Source organism: Sebastes umbrosus, chromosome 15 (assembly GCF_015220745.1).
Source record: "Sebastes umbrosus isolate fSebUmb1 chromosome 15, fSebUmb1.pri, whole genome shotgun sequence".
Lineage (NCBI taxonomy): Eukaryota > Metazoa > Chordata > Actinopteri > Perciformes > Sebastidae > Sebastes > Sebastes umbrosus.
This window is the reverse complement of record NC_051283.1, coordinates 16,681,174-16,702,937: the sequence shown is the minus strand read 5'-3', so window position 1 is coordinate 16,702,937 and position 21,764 is coordinate 16,681,174. Positions and strand designations below refer to the sequence as shown.

The 21,764-nt window shown below is 43.4% G+C and overlaps 1 protein-coding gene across 1 annotated transcript in view; it reads left to right on the top strand.

Annotated features, from left to right (window-relative positions):
* The first annotated feature begins 286 nt into the window (after window positions 1-286).
* Window positions 287-21,764, top strand: part of gabbr2 (gamma-aminobutyric acid (GABA) B receptor, 2) — a 210,646-nt gene continuing 189,168 nt past the window's right edge. Inside the window, exon 1 of the mRNA XM_037794380.1 lies at window positions 287-1,344. Coding sequence (XP_037650308.1) covers window positions 1,012-1,344 — 333 coding nt within the window. The 5' untranslated portion in view covers window positions 287-1,011. The remainder of the gene's footprint in view (window positions 1,345-21,764) is intronic.

Sequence of the window (21,764 nt, the reverse complement as noted above, 5' to 3'; positions counted from 1 at the left end):
CTGTGTGACGTGCAACATAACAGAGCTATACATGTGTATATATACACAGCCCTATATATGTTAACTAGCCTGCTCCATGCATGTCTGAATCCTCCTATAACATTAAAAGCCCAGTAAATCACCCCTCGGCTGTCAAAGCCGCTGATGAGTCTGCCCTGCATAAAGCCTATGCAGCCTTTCCACCAGGCTGTTGTATCTACCCTCCTCCTCCTCCTCCTCCTCCTCTTCCTCCTCCCCTCCCCTCGTTTCCTCTCCTCCTCCTCCTCCTCATTCAGTGCTCCCTCTTGCGCGCAGCAGCAGCTTCAGCGCTTCTCTGACGCACCATCAGAGATGAGCATCCCAGTCAAGACAGACTCTCTCGACATCTCCTCCTCGGACCTCTGCGGTCAAGCTTTCAACACCAGCTCTGTTTGTTTCTAGTCGTCTGTTTTTCCCCCCGTATCGCTTCGTTTGCCTTGTAATTTGGCGTTTTGGCAGCAGGGATGCCCACAGTTTGCCATCAGCTCTTGGCAGCTTGGAATTTACTTCGGAGGTGATTTTTGTATCCTGCAACAACTGTCAACGAGAGTGATTGATTCCTATCTATACTGATTTTTGGGGGGGGGCATATCCTGCAGAACATTCTTGTGCTTCTTCTAAGATAAGTGGTTCAGATTAAATGTGATTTATTTTTTACAGGAGCTCGTTTGGATGACAGAGAGGCAGTATAGCTCTCCTCTCTGCAACACACATCTCTGCGCCCTTGGAATATTCTTACAGATGCACTGTTATAGAGAGTACATTTTTCCTCTCAGTTTGCAGTCATAATCCATACGACGAGTTTGCACACTGCAGAGGCTGCTGCAGCTTTTCCTATCTGCTCTGTTTTGAAAAAAAAAAAACCCAGATTTCCTTGACGGGCGGTTCGTCTGAGCATCCCGGACGAGCCCGAATTTGCGATGCCCAAACAGTGAGGGTGCACCACGGTGGGATCCTCATTTGGTCACCCTCTTTGCACCACGGTATAGCAGCATGGCTCCAGCCCGGAGGGACTGCAGCAGCAGCAGCGGCGGCTGGGAGATGATGTTCCTCCCGACGGGATGCCTGCTCCTCTCTCTTCTCCTGCTATTCCACCCTGCACTGGCCAAGGTGTGCAACGACCGCACCAAACACGGACAGGACAACAGCTGGTTCACCAGGGACGGGGAGAACTTGCCCATCATGGTCCTCATGCCCATGAACGAGTCGGCCCTGATGAGCAGCATCAGCCAGGGGATCGAACCCGCGGTCCAGCTGGCCATCCAGCACATCAAGGAGTCCAGGAAGTACTCGTTCTCACTCATCACCAAAATCTATGACACCGAGGTAAAACACATAAATCCCTTTCCACTATAAGCTGCTGCTGCTGCTGGTTGGCTCATGTTTAAAAACAGTTGTGTGTGTGCGCGCGCGTGCGTACGTGTATGTGCACGTGTGTGCGCATTGCCCTGCAGCGCTCCACACATTGTGCGTCCAAGAGGAAACACTGGCTATGTTATGTTTGGTGTATGTGCAGCCTCTTTTGCGCAAAAGCTCTTTATTTTTTTTCCCTAAATGACACCACGGTGCCTGTACGTGTGCCATCCTCTCTTCTGTCGTTCATATTGCGTTTTTATATGTAATATGCATCATAAGGCACTGCATCTCATCATCATGTTCTCCTTATATTGGACGTTTTTAATGGTTATACCGCATCTCCGGATGAAACAGAATGACAAGGCTGTCTGATGTTACTGATAATGTCATTCATTCATCACCGTCGTCCAATTGGATTGAGTTAAAACGCCGCATTCTGTCTTTTTTTTTATTTTCTTCACTTTATAAGATGCGTTTATGACTTGAGATGGCTTTGCGCTATAAATATTTTTTTTTTAGTCACGAATCAGTGCATCTTTTTAACGATTAAAGGGGCTGCTTCTCATCGTGCCTGAAGATGGCGGTAATTGGATGTACGATTTTTCTTCAGACTCCTTGTGAGAGGAGCTGCATCTCACAGCTCTAATATTAACATCAGTTTACATACAATAGCATCAGTAATATACCACTCTAGTTGAAGTCCTTGAAGTATATTTGACACTGTAGGTGTGTTCTCCCATAGTTTGTTTACACTTGAATTATTTGAATCACTAAACAGTACTTATAGTATAGTGGCCTTCTTCAGTGCTTTTGAGGACACAATGCAATTGATGAGTTTTAAAGCTGCAGCATCATACAGTTGCCATGCCAACATGTAAGGATGTTGAAAGCTTGACAGATCTGTTCAACATTATATGACAAATCTATTGCATCAGATGACATTGACTTGCTTGCTTAAAGCTACAGTAGGCAGAATGTTTTTGGCATCATTGGGCAAAAAAATCCATAATAATCTTTCATCTTATTGTAAATTAAGTGTTCTGAGAGAAAACTAGACCTCTGCACCTCCTCATGGCTCTGTTTTCAGGCTTTAAAAAAAAATCTAGGACGTGACGGGGAGACTTTGGGCAATCACAGGTGATTTCAGAGAGAGAGAGTTCCTATTGGCTGTGCTCCGGCTGGTGGGCGGTGTTTGGTATTTCCTCAACTGATCTCAACATGGCTGCCGGGTCACAAACTTTCTCATTTTACAGCTAAACAGTACACTACAAGATGTTTCTGAAAACATTCGAGGAGAAAAATAGGCATTACAGTAACAGAATATTGATTCATATTTGATCAGCGCTGCCTAGTTTGACCGTTTGATCAGAGTTCGTGAGTGATTGACAGCTCCTCAGAGACGGCAGGCTCTAGCTCGGCTCTGATTGGTTGTTTTTCTCCGCTCTGTGAGATCTTGCAGATGCCATTAGGAGCACCAGAGGACACAGACGCACATGATTTTTTTCAGATTACCTGTCTCATGCACTACTGTCAGGATATAGTGACCGTTTTACAAAAATATATTTTTTAACTATATTCGCTCCAATTCTACCCACTGTTGCTTTAAATAGGTAAAACACTTTTGTTTTGTAAATGTATTTAAGAATTTATGACATAATCTCCAGTTGATCCAAATTTGTCTTATTAAAACATCTCATCGTAGACAGCAATAATTCTTTTGCTTTTCCTCTCTAGCACTTTCTATGTGCACAGGTGTGTCTGCGTGAAAGAGCACACAAATCTCTGTTGACAGAGGTAAGCCCTCGCAGGCGGCATGCGCTCCGACCACGGGATTAATATGCTCTTATGAGAGTTATGATTTTTCTCCTTCTATTCCCCGGGAGGGAAAGATGAGCTGGAAGCATGAGGTCAGTGGGCCAGCCCTGACATCCGCTCGCTGGGAATGTCTGATAGCGATGCCAGCCTTCTAATACTGACGATCAATGGGAACTCATGAGAACAGTGTTATTTGATGACTTTGTGGTCTGTTACGCTGTGGCACTGCCAATCCCGTGGTATTTGACATTTGTTTTGTATACAGGCCAGCTGAAAATCCAAGCTCTGATCATGTTTTTGGAAATGTCAAATTAAAAATAATCTATGCCTGCACTAAAACCTCAAGCGCTCTCCCCCTCAGTTACAAATACATGCGGAAATATATAGTCACCACGCTTCCTGTTTCATTATTCTATTAGTGGCAGACCTCATAGACATGTATTTGTTACTCTACTAGATGAATTGTGTTAAAGAAGAACGTTGCCCAGTGGTAGCCTGTTAGCTCTGGCTTTAATAACTCTAAGAAAAAAAAGTCCCTGCCAACAACTCAGAGTATATTTACAAGCTACTGGAAATCACCTGGCACAGCCCGGCATGGTTAAAGTCAACAAGGGATCGCGGAGAGCACAGTGAAGTGCAAATGGCAATATATTACCACAACAGAATATTGTTATATATTTACAGAGAATAATAAAGAGTCGGAGACTTTAGCGGGAGAAACATGATTTCAATAACATCTTAAGACGTGAGAAACTATTATTGTTTGTTCATATCAAGCGGAGCGGTCTGAAGTGTTCCGGGCGTCTCAACACTCATGAGCATTTACAGGTGGATTAGACCTTTGCCCAGCCAGGACTGAGTTATTGCTGTAGTGTTGACTATATTGCTTTTGGAGCCTCTGGCATGTTTATAGCGGCAATAATGTGAAGTTTGTGATGGCTGTGCTATTAACAATTTATCATACAGTGTTCGTTATACATTTATTGGTGTATAATTTTTTACTTGCGCATGAATAAAAGTCCTGAAAACACACACATTCACATGCCCACAGCTTCCCCATATACCACATGCTTATGTCAGACAACAATGCATGCATGAGTGCATTTGTTGCAGCTAGCAGCAGGCCAAGTGTGTGTCTGCACTGTTTGTACACATGCGTGTGTGTGTATGTGTGGGCACTGGGATTTAGCCTGGCAGATGTAAGTAATCAGTCCCTGTGCAGAGGCTCTTTATCCCTTTATCCCCCGCCGGTGGAGCCATGGGTAGACTGAGCAGGCCCAGTCCATCCCCTGGTGGTGTGGAGCTGGGTGGTGGTGGTGCTGATGATGGGGATGTCGAGGCACTGGGGAGGCTGGCCAACACTAAAAGGCCTGAGAGCTGAGGCTGCTAGAATGAAGTATAGTCGGTTGCTGCAAGATTGGAGAAGCATTTAGTAGAAGAAGAAGAGAAGAGAGTCCTGGAGATGAGATCCAATGCGGGCTGGTGTGAAACCAGTTTGATCAGGCCAAAGCTAGACTCCTAAAGTAAACGGCATTGTAGCAGGCTGAGGCAAATGCATATGAGAATACATCTTTACTTTAAACCCAGAGCATTGCAGGTAGAAAAGAAGCAGGATGGATTATCTCAACTGGGAGGGCTTAGTGCCGGAGCAGGAGTTGGTCCTCCACCGCAGCTCTAGATGTGGGAGTGTGGGTTTTAGTGTAACCGAGGACTGATACTGTAACTCTGCAGGCTTAGAGGATCAAAGCTTTGGAGAGCACAGGAAGGACTGGAAGAGGATGGAAGGGAGACTTTGGGCAGTGAGAAGCCTTCTAGGCTAAGCTACGCTAGTTCACCCGGCCGGCTTAGGATGTGTGACAGGCCCTCGAGAGAAGCCACTCAGGAAAAGATCACTTTTATAGCAGAATAGTTAAAGGGACTATTTGTGAGATTCAGAAATGCTGCTTAACAGCGACACCTGTGGCCTTGAAATCAACGAAAGTCAGCGTCGAGCTCGCGCTTGCTCGCTCTACATAGACATGAACGAGCATCGCTCAAAACAGTGAGGCGACAGACGTCAGCTAAAACCACAATATCACTCTATATTTCAACTGCTAGGCAGAAATGTTAGCTGACCAGACGAAGGTCTCTCCATGAATCAATGCTGATCCTAGTGTTGGCTTTTCCTGCTCAGCACAGGCTTCAGCAGCGGGGCTCCTCAACGAGTTACCTTATCGCCTCCCGACCGCAGCCGGCAACCGAAGACACCGGCACCCGGTTGGTAACGAGACGATAACGTAACTCGTTGAGGAGCCCCGTCACTTCACAAGACACGGATAACCTCTGTTGGTCTGGAGGAGCTGCAGCATTTATTTCTGCACAAACGTCCACTCTATATTCACTAGATATTCTCAGAGCTAAACTAACTATTCTGCAGTGTGGAGTGAGCGCGCATTCACGTCTAGAGGTGGAGCGAGACAGCGAGGACGCGCGCGCTGTCTGAGTGAAGGAGAGCAGGCAGCGGAGACGAGGCTCCGACCACACGCGAGTGCGCATATGCGAACACGCATGTGTGCCGACCCGCTACATTTATACGCTTAAAAAGTTACAAACAGTCCCTTTAAGAAGGTACTTCGAATAGTGGAATTCATTGTTCAGCTACGGAAAAACATATCAGACAATAGATACAAACGGTTGCCCACCAAATCAGTGAAATCAATTACGACTATAACTAACAATTATTTTCATTTTTGATTAATCTGTTAATTGTTTTCTCCGTTAATCGATTAGTTGTTTGGTTTATAAAATGTCAGAAAATGGTGAAAAACGTCAATCAGTGTTTTCCAAAGCCCCCTTGTTTTGTCCATAACTCAGATATTCCATTTACTGTCATAGAGGAGTAAAGAAAGCAGAAAATATTGACATTAAAGAAGCTGGAATCAGAGGATTTTGACTTATTTTCTTTAAAAAATTACTCAAACCAATTATCGAAATGGTTTGTGATTAATTAAATAGTTGACAACTAATCGTTTAGTCAATTAATTGTTGCCGCTCTAAAATCAATATCAATGAGTGCGAATGGATCCATACTCACTTTTCATCCATAAAAGTCTGCTTGTCCTGTGTAATGTTAGTGCAGCACAGTAATAGTCAAACTATGTGGTGATTTCTTATGAGGACATGTCTGTTAACGCTGGGACTAAGAACTGTTTTAGGATATTGAGATACAGTTGTGAAACAGGCCTGCCGCATCACAGATTCAGGGGAAATGGGGGAGAAAAGAGGACGAAGGAAGTCTAAATCCTTTCATTAGGCCTCCTGGAGGAATAAGAGACTTATATAATTTCACCAATTAGGGCTGTGACTTTATCAAAATAAATCAAGTTCGAACGAATGAGAACCAACACGTAATCCGTTCAGTGTTACTGCAGGCAGTTGTGTTTTCTAAAGGCAGCGGAAGTAAGATACTTCTCCTACGTTCAAACGCTTGATTTCAATGTAATTTTCAATGTAAAGTGACAGCTCTACCACCCAAAACATCTGCAGTGATCCAACACCTTTTGTTGTCAGTTGCGGAATGGGAAAGTTTTATCAGTGATGACAAGAGGTGAAAAGTCTCATCTAATGCAACAAGAAAGTTGACATCAACTCTTGGAGTCTTCTTTTCTGTGATCACTTTACAAAGAGCAGTTCGCACCTCTCGGTAGAAATCTTGAACTTTAATTAATGTACTTTTAAGGGGGATGCGCTCCCTTGTTGCTATCATGTTTCCTATATTCTAGCAGTCAGAGACGAGGGAACACATGTATTTTTAAAGGCAAATCAATACGACCGCAAAGACACAGAGTCTGCAGTCGGAGATGCAGATCTCGCCCATGTACAGTGCACCAGATACAGTATACAGATGGATATTTATAGCATACGACTGTCCATCCATGCAATACTATGGGCCTCCTGAGACTGTGTTAGCAGTGACCTATGTTCAGAGATACTGCACACAGGCTGCTCTGAAGACTAGATGCAACATGTCACATTTGTGCACACGTTGGCAAGCCTGAAACCACCGTACAGTACACTCGTTCACAGGGGGAAGAGCACCCCCCCGAGCGTATGTAAGGCGTTCTGTCATTTTGTCAGAAGGAGTTAAGTTTTCAGTGAAAAGGCTTTACCATAATGGAGGTCAGGATGCTGCTAAGCATAGGTCTTAAGTCAAAGCGAGCTGGTTCACATTTGAGGACAATTTGCTTTAGCAGAGTGTCATTTGTTTATAGTTCATGTCATTTATACATTCATTCAGCGAGAGAATCCCAGAGTGCCTTTTACTGATCTTACAGATTCACACACTGTAACTCACCTTTGAGTTTTTGTGTAAAAGCATCTGACTTGGGCCAAATGAAGCAGCGCCTTTGGACATCTTGTATGTCAGGGTCTCATATTGTACGCCACATATTATCTAAATATCTGACATCCATTCAGCGCCGAGGCGGTGACCCAGGAGGGTCAACAAAGATTGCCTGTCACCGCTGCGAGGAGGAGGGCGAACATTCAGGGATAGTAAGGAAAAGCAGCCCGTGACAGCCCGGGTACTCTCTAGGCATAAAGTGCTGAGTGTGGCTGTATCCACTGACCCGACACAGATAGTGGGGATCAATGTGCAGCAGCCCTTCTCATAGAACGAACAGGATCTCAGGGGAGAATCAGAGAGAAAGAGATGCGTAGAGCTATGAGATGGAGATCCCGAAATAGGATTATGTCATCTTCTGCACAGGAAGAGGAAATGGTCAGCCTCTTAATTCTTATTGGATCATAATGTGATGCCATTTGCGTTGTTTCTCTGAGGCGATATAGTTTAATGGCCATGTTTAAAAAAAAAAAAAAAGCAATTACTGCATGTAATGAGGTACGCACTTTAGATCATTAAAGGCTACCACGATCTTGTTGTGTCAATGATATCATTTTACACGTTTGTGAAAGTGTTGTTTTTATATAATTTTTTTTTTCACTGTGATTCACACAAAATTAGAGATGGATGCGTCACAGTTTAATAAATTTACTAAATCTGAGCTCTAATTGCTGACCTTTGTCTGAGTCAGGCCGCCAGTGGCCTGGAGGGCTCGAGCAAGACGACCACAAACGTGAACTTTCCTGATAAAAGAGTCTCTAATGTGCCCCGAAGCTGGCTTTATAACAGATACTATGACACACAAGAGCACACATTAATATGGCACATGAATGAATCAGCTCATACACATACTGTATGTTTTTATGCACTCACATCGCTGCACACACAGACCTGTTTCCTCCCTTCACAACCACACACACACACACACACACACAGATCACATACACTTCCACATATGGTCGTTGCTGCTGTTTTCAAATGGCACCCCCGCAGCACCGCCTGAGGTCAGGACAATGTGGTCAGTTGAGCAGTTCAACGTGAAGTGTTGTTCATTTCCAATTTAAAAAATCACAGCATCATCAGATTGCTTTATACAACATCGGTACCTTCAGCCATCCTCCCCGTAGTAGTACACCCTATCTCACTAAAAACAATTTCCATCAATCATTTGAAACCTGTGTAACATGACAAAAACAATCTATGTCTCTCTGTACCATGAATTTTTATTTCCTGTTCTTTTCTTGTGCACTGTGACGCTTGCATTCCTCACTATTGTTTGCTTAATTCGATTTGGATTTAAAATAAATCGAATCGCGCCAAATAGGCACTTTTGCTTTTTGCTTTGACAACCAAATCCTCCGCCATCGTCTTGTCTGTCAACTCTCTCTCGTCCCGTGTGTTAAATCTGACTCCTGCTACTCTGTGCTGAGACGCTGTACGGAGCAGGCACTTTCACTTTCAGATTGTAGCGTCCGTCGTCCGACTATGTATTGATAACATTGCGCTGATATGTGAAAATGAACTAAATGGGTTTTATTTCTGTAAAAAAAGCAAATCGACGACGGGGGTAGTGGGTACGTAATGTAATAGTGTATGCCAGACCACCGTGTAACACCGGTAGCACCGACTACTGCGGAAAGCCTAGTTCAGACTAGTCGTTCCTTGTGCCTATCTCTTGTCCGCCAACCCTTTTTAACCTCATTCGACTAGGGCTGCACAATTAATCGAATATCAATCGCAATTTTGGTTTCCCATAATTAAATGAACGTGATCGACTGCAATTTAAAATGCATGCTCCATCCATAGAAAATACTGCTGCATATCGAAACAAGCGCTTCCGAAACTAACAGCCACCAGGAGGCGATCCAGATGCTTTGGCTTCACTGTCATACCGCTGTGCACGCACCCTACAGCGGCAGCCTGTGAAAACCTTTCCTGAATGTTGCGGCTGCAGTCCAGAGTAAAAGAACAATATTATCTACGGGCAAAACGAAAATGTACTGAATTCAGGCAAAGACTAACCTTATTTTAAGTCTCTTTTTGATGCAACAATTTGTTAATTAGCAGGAATGTAGTGCAACGTGAACATGAAGTGCTGTGTTTATTTCATTTTGCTTCTAGGAGAAGCATTGTGAATAAGGACCAGTCTTATTTTGATGCAAAGATTTGTACATTAGCAGGAATGTAGCGCAACATGAAAGTGAAAACAGTGCTCTGTTTATTTAAATGCGAAAGTGCAATAAAGATATTTTGTAACCATTTTGGCTATAATTGTGCAGCGCTACAATAGACCTGACCTCTTAACCACTCTTTCTTGTTTACCCCTGAGGTTCGTCCTAAAGCTTACAAAGAGAAATACGTCCGACTACTCCTCTTCTCTGGTACATTACTCCACACAGACCACAGGCCAACATCTTCTTGCTAAAGTGTTAATAACACAATGCTTTATTTGATATAATATTGGTATTCCGAGCACTAAAACTCAAAAGGGGAGTTCAAGTGTGAAAAAAAAACAAATTAGCCTCCTGGCTCTCTCCACCTTGCATTTGCCCGGAGTAGATTACAGTATGTTTGACTGAATCTCGTGTTTATGCGAGTATTTTGCTAATTTGATGTGAGGTGATGTGAGGATCTGGCATTATCTCATGTCTGTGCAGTCACCCCGCCAGGCCCGATGTGCTGACCAAGTCAAGGGCTAATCGCATGAGAGAGGCAACGGCTGAATTCAATTTCAAAAGCACCTTAGGCAAGTCCCGTCGGTTGCTTGCAAAGTAGTCAAAATGTGCGTTTGTGCATGAGTGCTGCTGGAGGTCAGGAAAGAATGGGAAATAGTCTGTATATGCGCTGGATGTGTGTGCGGAGTTACTGAATATCTCAGTGGCTGGTGAATGTGATTCTTTGAGAAGGAACCAATCACCCCACACTGATGGTTTCTCTGCATTAGAAAATGTGCCTTAGTGCAGCTGGCTGGAATCTAATTTAGCTCTTTGTTAGCTCATTGAACTAAATAATATATAGTCAAGACAGTGCCCTGTTGCCAGTGGACTGTACTGTGGTCAGCACCGTCACGTGGTGTTAAAGAGGACCCATTATGCTTTTGTGCTTTTCCCCTTTCCTCTAGTGTATTATATTGTTTTTTGTGCATGTAAAAGTTCTGTAAAGTTACAAAGTCTACGCCAAAGGGAGTTATTCTCCCCCACAGAAACACTGATCCTGAACTGCCTGAAATGTCTTGATTGAAGTTCTGCCTTTTCTTCCGTAACGTGGTGACAGTCGGTATGAGGAAGTGTTTTTTCACATTAAAGCATGTTAACATGTTCTAGTACAAACCCAAAATACAAGTATGCATCTGATAATAAATAAGCATAATAGGTCCTCTTTAAATGAATGACAAACTAGCAGAAAAGAGAAAACATCAATGCCAGGAAGAGTGCAACTTCCCCTACAAAAAGATGAAAGAAATACTAATAATAAAATGTCACTATACATAAATACATTCTAGCATTGTGCCTCACCTGAAACAATGAATAGTGTATCTAAATCTCCACATATGTTTACCAAATTCATTGCATTTTAATTACAACCAGACGACACACTCGTGTAGTAAAAGCTTTAATGAATTCAGTTTGTGATAATCAATTAGGTTTTTCAAATGAATTTGTTATTGTCACATTTTAATCTTCCTTTCTTTGTGCCGTCCTATTGTGTTTTCCCAGCAGATGCTATGATGAGACATCTGTTGGCATGGCCCCCTCCTCATCTTTTTTTTCTTTCTTTTCTCTAAGACTGTACCGTCATTGAGATGCACAATGACTCAAAAACGCGGCGAACCAGGCATCTGGCTGCTGTTAGCATTAAACAAACAGTTACTCTCTGATTCACATGGCTGTAGTGCGGTGCTGAGGGAGGGACACCCACTGAGCAATCACCCAGGAGATAGAGGCAGGATGGGAGGATGGATGAAGCGGTGGGGGAAGCAGGAGATGGGGACTTTAGGAGATGAGATAGGGGAGGAAGGAGAGATGGAATATCAGATAAATTGTAGAAAAAAACACTGAAAATGCAACTCTTAAAGTAGCGATAGATGAGGATGAAGGATGAAAATCTCTCATCTTTATTCAGCGTTGCTGAAAATACTGAGAAGATGGCTGCTGCCATGTTGAGCGCAACGCTAAGTCAGTCTGTCTGGCTGCTCCTGCTGGTGCATCTATAAAGCTGCCATTGATCCCTAGCCAAGCCATTTGCACAGACAATTAACGCAGTGAATGTCTATCTGCTGCAAACTACTCAAAAAAAAAAAAAAAATCACTCTTTCTAACTTCCAATTGTGGCATGAGGATTCATTCCGTATTTTTGTTTTGGTCAGTAAATGGTTTCAGAATGATATTCATGAAGTCTGTTTACTGGACTCGGTTTTCTGCAGACAAGATCCAGGAGAATATGTGTTTGTGTGCTTATGGTTACCAACCCCAAGAGAGGTGCCCTGCTGTTGCACGTCTGGAGAATTTCCATCACTAAAAGGCTACGTATACGTGTGAGTGAGAGACACAGGCAGAAAGAGGTTGTATGTGTGAGAGGGATTTACAATTTTTTAATATTGCTCCTCCTCTAATGTTGTTTGACCTTTCACCTTTAAAGAAAGCAGTCCTCCCACACCAGATGACCTTGTTTAAAGGATGACTTGTTTTCTGCTCAATATCGACTTTGTCAGGCGTTATTATACGTACCTTAATCCTTAAAATTTTACCTTCCCCACTGCCTCCATCAATGTCTGCTCCTTTCACTGCTCATCACTCCTCCACCACCTCTCTGCCTCCCTGTCCCTCTCCCGCGAGTGGACAGAAATGAAAGGATTATCGTGGAAAGGGTGTGCCGTTGTCATTAGAGATTGGACAAGTACTCTGTGCATGCTCCTGTCTGTCGCTCGCTCTCAAGGGGGCCCAGCACAGAGCAATAAGCAGAGAGAGTCTGTCCTTGTCAGTCCTGTAATTACATTAAAGCTCATGTAATTCTTGGCCAAAAAAACAAGAGCCAGCCATTGTCTGCTTTCTTGGGGGTAGGGATGTGTGTGTGTGTGTGTGTGCACGTGGGCACACGTGTACAGTATGGTGTGTGCGTGAGTATGCTTACTGTACTTATAAAGAGAAAGTGACGTTATGCTGGCGCTTGCATAAGTCCACACAGTCAGACAGTATGTGGTTGGCTCGGACCCGGTGACCTGGTGTGTGTGTGTCTGTGTGTTTCTGGCGGCACGCAATGTGTATGTGGTGATTGTGGCATGTGTGCATCCTGCTCCCACAGGTCAATGGCACTTAACACTTGTTCCCAGAGGGCAGGTCGGTTGTCATAGCCGCAGCTGGGATGTGTGGAGACTCAGGCAGGTGCCGCAGAAGAAGAATAATGGCCTTTCTTGCTCTGTCTCTATCTTTGTCACCATGACATGCATCTACACGTGCACACTCTTTTTTTCATCAGTCTGACTCACTCAGACATGACACATATACACACAAAGGTCCAGACACATGTAAACAAACATGCATTCCCATTGTGACTGGTCAACAGAGGGCACCAGGGTGCAGTGCTGCCCTACCTAAAGCTGGCTTTGGAAAAAATATACTCAACATCTTTCTTTTGTTACAATAATATGAGAATATATGGTGACTAACATACAGTATACAGTATTTCCAGTTGGTTCAAAATCCTTTTCTGGGCTCAAATCTTGTTAATGCATCTTATTTATACACCTACCACACGCTACAATTGGTTGAATCTAATACAACATACAGTACATTCATGCACAAAATTCTTCCTCCATTGTATCCATGTGATAACATCCCGTGATTGCAGACACATATCAAGGAGTAACTGTCATTCATTAGCCTCAGTAGAGACACTCTTTGGCAAGGTGAAATGTTCCAGCAGGTCACACAGCATTGCACCCTGTAATGGACGCTTTCCCACTGTTGAAAAGCAATTAAACAATGCCATTAAACTATCGAACAATAAGCTGAAAACTGATCTGTCCGTAATTTATTGCAGTGATGAGTTCAGAGAACCTATAAGGGCGTTTTCATATTAAGTACGATTGACGTACCCCCACTCCCAGCCGCTCAGCTTTCACATTAGTAATGCTTCCGTATACCCGAGTACACTTGCGTCATCATCCTTGTGTATTTGCTTATAATCAGATCAGCTGTTCTAGTGGTGGAGCATCGTAAAACACTCCATTCAAACTTGATCGTAACCAAATACAACTCACCAAAACCGTCTTGATTAGTGTTTCCAACAATCACCAACTCTGGTTTGGTCGAAATAAACTCTTATTTCACCGAGTTTGATGTGAAAATAGGCCGGCTATACACTTCCCTGACCGCTGAGCAGCTGAGCGGCTCTCGTTAGAGGATGAGATCGGTGCATACTGCGAGCATGTAGCCAACAGATTTCGGAGCAGACCGACGGCGTTGAAAAAAGCCCTTTTCAAAACTACTTGCTAACTGCTAACGTTACTTGCGTTAACTTGCAGTCCACTTCCGTGTCCTGGTACAATTGGCTTTCACACCTGATGCGAACCGTACCCGAGTACACCTGAACCGCAACTCCAGACCAACGTTTTCAAGTGGAATTGAGTACGGATGGACGAACCCTGCCCGAGTACGTTACGGAGCATTCCCACTTATCAAATAAACTGAAATTTTGGGTCAAGTGTACTCAGGTCCCCGATGTGAAAGCCTCCTAAGTGTAGTAACCCGAATTGCCCTAATCCAATATTTACAGAGCAGTGTTTATTAGCTTTTTAACATATTATTGTCTTATACAAATGGGCCTGATCTGTACATTGTGGACAATGGAAGCCTTTCCAACTATCACACATTTCCACATTCATGGTCTCTCCCTTTTTTTCTTACACACAGATTTGCTTTTTGGGATATCAGTACATGTCATTGTCAGCGCTGTTACTCTGTCCTTCTCTAGAAAGAGATATTCAGCTGAAGGAGCGATTTACACAGTTTCAATCACACAGATAAGGACCTTCATGGAGCACCTGTCGGAAGCGCAGCCTTCACAGTTATTATTTTACCGAAATAGACTGATGGATGTAATATATTAAAGCTTCCTTGAGCAATATCTCATGCCTCTGTGCTCATCCAGCTGCGAGGAAACAAACTGTCAGTTTGTGTTCTGCTTTTTCCTTTTCCGGTGTGTGCCATTTAGATTTTGCGGTCGTCAACCATCGCAATCCTCCGTGTGTTTTCCGGTATTTTCCTGCTTTAACTGACTACACACTGACTGCATGTGCAAGGATTGTCTGAAACTACTGGGATTTGTTGCTGGTAGAGGGCCCCAGCATGCGTACATGTGGCACACCGCAGCTCTCTGCTCCAGCAGTCTCTGATACACATCAGACCTTTGTCCATTTGCCGCCCGTTCATAGTGGCTACCACTTCCCCATCCGTGATTGCTGGGGCCTGTTAGCGGAAAGCAGTTGGTGAGCCCATTGTGCGCCAAGAGCGATAACAACAGACAGTAGAATCACAGATGTAACCTCCACACACACATTCCCCACCACACTCCCTAAGTGCCCATGCTGTAGCAGTGGTACACACATCTGTCATGCCCATCCAAAGCAGGCAATCATGCCACATGCGATCACGAAAGGCTGCACAATGATGATAAGAGATCATTTGCAACCAGGCTCTATCTGCCGTGGCTCAGTCCTAATCTTTGTGCGTGGATGCATGCCTGTGTGTGTGTGCATGTGTGGGTCTTCATGGACGGATAGTTGGATAAATGGATAGCAAAACGGATTAAATTGTGCTTTCTTATGTATCAGCGGAATTATATATTGTCAGCAAAAGAAACAGTAAGACCCCGGAGTGGGTTGCATTTTGTTTTGAGCAGTCCCAACACCATTTGGCAAACACACCCCAATCCACAACCCCAAACACACACACACACACAACCACACACCCTCACTCAAACCGTCACACACAAGTAGCTAGACCGTAAAAGTTTCTCTCCGTTGCACTACATGTTGTAATGGTTAGTACATCTCTAAACAAACCATGTTATAGGCCGTAGAGCAGGAGTTGTGGCTGTAAAGAGCAGTTAATGTTACGGAGCCTGCGTCAGACTGCAGCTGATAGATGGGGTGGGGTCCTGATTGGAGGGATCCGCGGCTGCCTGTCTGACTAATGAACTGTTACTGTAAGGCAGGAGCCTTTTATTGCCTTCTTTATAGAGGGCACACACACACACACATACGCATACGTGTACATAAAAACACACTCACACACAGGGTTTCTCCCTGAAGCGCCGTTATCTTTCATGGTTATTCGCATAAGGCTTGACACGGGGCTGGATGGTCAACAAGCCAGAGGCAACTGATCTGATGACCAGGCTGGAGCAGACTTGTTGGTAAATGGTGTGTTCAAAACTAACATTGTAGGTATTAGAGATGTCACGGTGAGGAAATTCTACCACCGGTTAATAAACTTGTGACAACACCAGTGTTATACTGGACATTTTGCAAGAAAAAACGGCGCTCAAAATACTGTATGTAGAGCGCTTACTTTGATCTTTACCGTCGGATGGCTGTGTGTCTGGCCTCTCTGGTCGAGCTTTTGCTACAGGGCCGCAGGTTTCCACCCGGCGCCGCTGCGCTTCACACACTGGCTGTGACCACTTATTAACGTTATGGTTCCCTTATAGCATTTAAATCTGAAATATTGCCAGATAGGCGCTTTTGCTTTTTGCTTTGACACCAAATCCTTCGCCATCGTCTTGTCTGTCAACTCTCTTTCATCCCGTGTGTGAAATCTGACTCCTGCCTCTCTGTGCTGAGACTCTGTACGGGGCAGATATTTCTCTTTCAGTTTGTAGCATCCGTTGTCCGACAATGTATTGATAACACAGCGCTGATACGAGAAAATGAACTAAATGGGTTTTATTTCTATGAAACAAGCAAAACGGCGGTGGGGGCGGTGGGTACATAATGTAATCGGTGTGTGCCCGACCACTGTGTATCACCGGTAACACCGATTACCGCCACAAGCCTAATAGGTACAATTCTAATGAGATGCAGGTGCGGTATGAATCACGTTTTCATTTTGGTTGACAGCAGGCCTGTTCTGGTTAACAGAATGTGTGTGATTGGGTGTTAAGCTGCAGCAGCATGCTCAGTAATGTACCATAATGGTAAAAAGTGATTTCTAGTGGTGAAGCTGAAAGCTACAGATGTAATAGATAGCTCATGCCAAATGCTTAGATTTTGATCACATCTGACTGATTTAGCTAAAAAAAAAAAAGAGAGCAAAGCTCTCCAGTTGTTGGCATTTGGCAAATATCATTTGAGCACTAATCCAGGGATAGGAACTCCACTTGCTCTGTGCTCTCCAGCTTTTCTGTACGCTTCGGTTACAAACCAGCAGTGACTCTGTGTTTCTTTATTCCCATCTGGGCTTCGCATCGATCACCAGTCTTGAAGCATGTCATTAAAGCGCCGTCAGCTTGGGCTCTGAGGCCCATTTCATCAAATTTGCCGCATGTGAACTGCTGTTTGCAAGATGCAATCTCTTTTTCTTGACATCTGTCACAAATAAATTACAATCTCAAGACACAACAGGTCCCCACAATGCACAGTCAAGGAGGCAATCTGTATAAATTCATTCCTCATCACTTCAATGGAATGAGTGCATTCACAAAATATATTCTCTCTGACCTAGCGTACGTGTTCACTTCTTTCTTCTCCACACAGCAAAACACCGCCCATTAATAGCCATTTCCATTGCATTGGTTTCCAAAGAATTCTTCAAACGTGAAATCTGGAAATCTTGGATCGTAATTGACGTGTTGAATAGAGACTGAGGGGGATATATTTAGTATAATCTAATAATCCTCATCTCAGACAGTCTTATCTGCTGATAACACTATTTACATGATTACTTTCATGCTGATTCCTTGCCTCCGTCCAAAACGCACAACAGTCTTTGCCAGAAAGCGGCTCCTCTGTTCATGAAGCCCAACTGTGTGTATTGATTTCATGGCTAAAAACAGGGTGATGGCAGAATGCCTGTTTTCAGTCTTCCTGTTGGGAAACGTCCAAGAACAATTGATGCCACCCCTTTTCTGCTTCCTAAAAATGGCTAGCTTGTTGACAATACCATCCAACTGCACCTGAATTTCTCCACTTGCATACCGTCAGTTTAATCATATTTTCACTTGACTTTTCCATACTGTGATGTTTCATGGCCACAGTGGGATGCTTGAGGAATGCACTCCTGGGGTTATCGCCACTGCTGCCAAAAGATACTGGCCACCACTTCTTCTGCTAGCCATCTTTTATTGGATCCTTTCATTATGTTTGAAAGTCCAAGGTAAAAGACCGTCTGGGGAATGAAATTCGCCAGCCTTATTCAGCCACTTCAGCACACTTTACAAGATAGATAAAGCAATTAAGTCACCAAGGTAATGTATACAGTATATTGAGCTCTTGCAGTGACAAGAGAGTGATTTGTCTTTAAAACGGCAGCCTGTGTTTAGGGGGAGACCCCCATTTTACAGTATAACAAGAACACCCCTGTCATGTATCATTCCTGCTTTTCCTACTGTGATGGTTATTGGGCTTTCGTAAGCTTTTATCGCCTCAGTTGCCTGTGATTGATGTGCCCAATGAACGTGGAGCGCTGGTTGGGCTGATGACACCCCAAGCTGTGAGAAGGAACGACGCCGATCACGTTAATTCAATAGAAAGCAGTTGGATAGTGAGTGAGATTTCATTATCCCACGTAAAGCAGATAATTCCAAGGGCCATCTGGACGGATGGAGGACATTACTCCTAAGGCGTATTCATATCAACATTTATATTCACATAGACAGAGCTATCACAACCCTGCGCTGATGCAATTGTAAACAAGCTGTCTATTGGCCGGCATGGTGTTAGGCTAGCTGTTTCCGATCTGACGGAAAAGGAAGGAAAGATCTGCCCGCTGTCACGTTCTCGGTGTTGCAGTAGTTTTAAAAGTTTGTTGGCATTAAGCATCTGCCAAACGACCCAAATGCTAATTTTAAATGTCCACTCCCTGCCAGGGATTTCAGTTCCATTTCACAGGCTCTTTAAAAGGAAAAAAGCAACTCTTGTCCACACTGAGCTACAGTCCATTTTACACTAATTACTGCCCTTATTAGTATTCTAGTGGAACATTAGCAATTAGCATAGCCATTAAAGACATAAGGGTGTCCTGTGGGGGAAAAATAGAAAAAGCAAAACAGAAATGAGGCTAAAACATATGTTTTAAGCTATTCTCACATGGCTTTGTTGCATTTTCACCTTTCGGCCTTGGCAGACAAATGTGTAAAAAGTCCTCCGGTGACGCAGTGCCTTCTAATGCATGTAAATTGTGTGGAAAGGGGACATCAATTAGAGTTGGCGGCGTGCACACGCTGTGCATTTATTCATGAGGTTGGTAAACCTGCTAATTGTATGTAACAGGCACATCCATCGTGGGTGTTGACTGGATTAATGCAAACACAACTGAAGACACGGATGCACACGATCTGTCGTATACGTAACGTCGTTGCCGCGATCACAGAAACTCACACTCAGTCCGCGTACAAAGGTACGCAGTGAGAATGTGTGTGGTTTTTTTTGTGTGCTCAGAGACATCCTTTGAACTTTAAAAAGAATAAGACACAAAATCCCGGGGATGTTCGCATGAATATTTAAAGGTAGCATACTAAACAATTCTCCAGCGCTGACCTGTTGCTGGATGTATTCTTATTGAATAAATGAACATGCCTCATATTTACCAGATCACTGCTTTTTAGATGTATGAATCAGAAACATGGTCCCTGGCGGTTGTTGGCAGCCTCCCTCTACATAAATATTATCTGTATGCCCCGACTCTGTGCCGCTCTCTGCTCTGTTGACTCGCTCTTACACACAGGGGATCTTCTATTGATTTCTAGAAGGCCTTCATGCCGACTTCTTCCGTTCACTGGAATCCCATTTTCAGAAATGGGCCTTCTATCTCTCATTGTGTGCAGCATCCCATCTGGTGTTTGTGTTTCTTAGTATATGATTATTCGGCTTCCTTCCTGGATTTTCTTATTATATTCTATTTTAGGCCCACTAAGAATTGACAATTCGTGGGAGTGATTTATCACAAATGTTCTTTAGATTTCACAAGGTAAACAAATAGAAAAGAATAGGAAATACTGAATGAACAGTGTCAATAGACTTTTTTTATTTTCAGTTGGGTAAAACAATTAGTAGTAGGCCTACATTTTAATTAATTTATTTTGTGCATATGTGTTATTTCCTGTGCATCACACTCATAATGCATGAGGAAAGCTGCAGAAAGGAAATAATGTGTCTGATAAAATTATGGCTAAAATGCAATTTAAAATGTTGCTGTAATAATTTATGTCGTCTGCATGTTCCTTTCACCCACTCACGCTGTCAGTGGCATTGCATCGACGGGGGAATCAGTGTTGCCTCGGTTGTTCCTCGAGGCAGAATGTGTGACAACGATGGCGAGGGGAGTGCGGGGTTACGACCATTCTTCTTTCTTTGATAGAGGGCAAATGTAAATGTCAGCGACGTCTGAAATAGAAAGGTCTTCTAGTCTCTGATGCTACACGGAATAAGCTGTGACAGATGGAAGAAGCATCGCAAGCTACAATTCATGGAGCTGAGAGGAAAGATAATTATACTAGAAGTGGAAAAGGGAAAATGAGGAATCTTGGAGAGGAGGATAATAAAGGCAGTATTTGTGATATATCATTGTACTGATTGTAACATACCATATACTTTTGTGTTGATGAGCTAGTTGTACCATTATTACCAGAAAAAAACAGTGGATGTTGTATTTAAATTCAGAATATTTTACCAAATTTCAAAGAGCTGCTCTACTAGAGAACTATCCTTTCATCAAGATCATCAACATTTTAAATAATGTGAAAATCCTGCAAAACAACCCCGATCCTACCTGCTGAAAGCCATTGATTTATTTGCAAATCTTCTATTGACTGAACTCTATTGATCAGTCACGGTTGGCCCTAAAACCCTGAGTCGAGATGTGACCTTCGGTAGTATGTTGTTGATTTAGGCCATAAAGAATCGATGAAGTACAAAAACATTTCCATGATCGTAGCTTCCGAAAACACAACAATTTATCATCTGTTGTATCATGGGTCTAAATTTGTTTTCTTATAATACACAATGACAAAACTGAAGAAGAAGAATATCCAATTTCCCATCCATATCTCCCAAATCACTGAGGAACTACAGCTCAACAGTCTGAACGTATTAGAAAAGAAGACTCTGGCAGAAGTGTCACAGCTTCCTCCAACCACAACAAAGACAGACCAAGAATAATGTTCGTACCTTTTAAATTCATTTATTCATGAGGGTAATTGAAATATTAACGCAGCTGGTTAGTCACTGGAGACTGAACGTCTTCAATGCTCAGTTCCCTCTCAACTCACAAGGAAATTATATTTTATTTAGATTCCATCCCTCACATCATAATCCCCATTTTCAATGGAAGTGTGTCACATCTTTTTTACTTTAGTGGATATGCAGTGAATTTGTTGATGATGTACATGTTTGTTCTGTGTGTAAATCTGACATGTTCTTTATGGGAGTGCACTGAAATAAAAGAAGGAGAATGATGGTGGATATACAATACAGGAAAACACAGGAAGGGAGAGAGGAAAAAGATGCGATGCGAAGAAGGTATAGAGGAAAAAGCACTTTGGGAAAGGGAGGAGGTAAGCACAGCCAGACGACGGCTGGATGTGACTGGTACAAACACAAACTGGCATGTTTACCCCCTTCTAATGACGTGAGAACCGCGCTGGGAAAAGGTGTGCGCAACAAAAGTCAGACAGAACATCTCTGCATCTGTGAACGGTTTGATCTGCACAGACCTAGCTTAGACTTCTCATGCACATGGCTTTATGTTCATGTAAAACCTACATTCCTGCATTTGTGTGTTGTTTTGTGAGTTTCATTTGCACCGATATGCATCTACGTGTATCGTATGTGTGGCTGTGTGAATGTGCGTGACTCCGAGATAGTCATTTGGGGTTGCTGGCTGGGGAGCGAGAAGGAACATGACAAGTGTGCCAAGCTTGTTGCGGGGTGTTCTCAGACAGTCGGGGGGAAACAGGCCTGCAGAGGATTGGGGCGGAG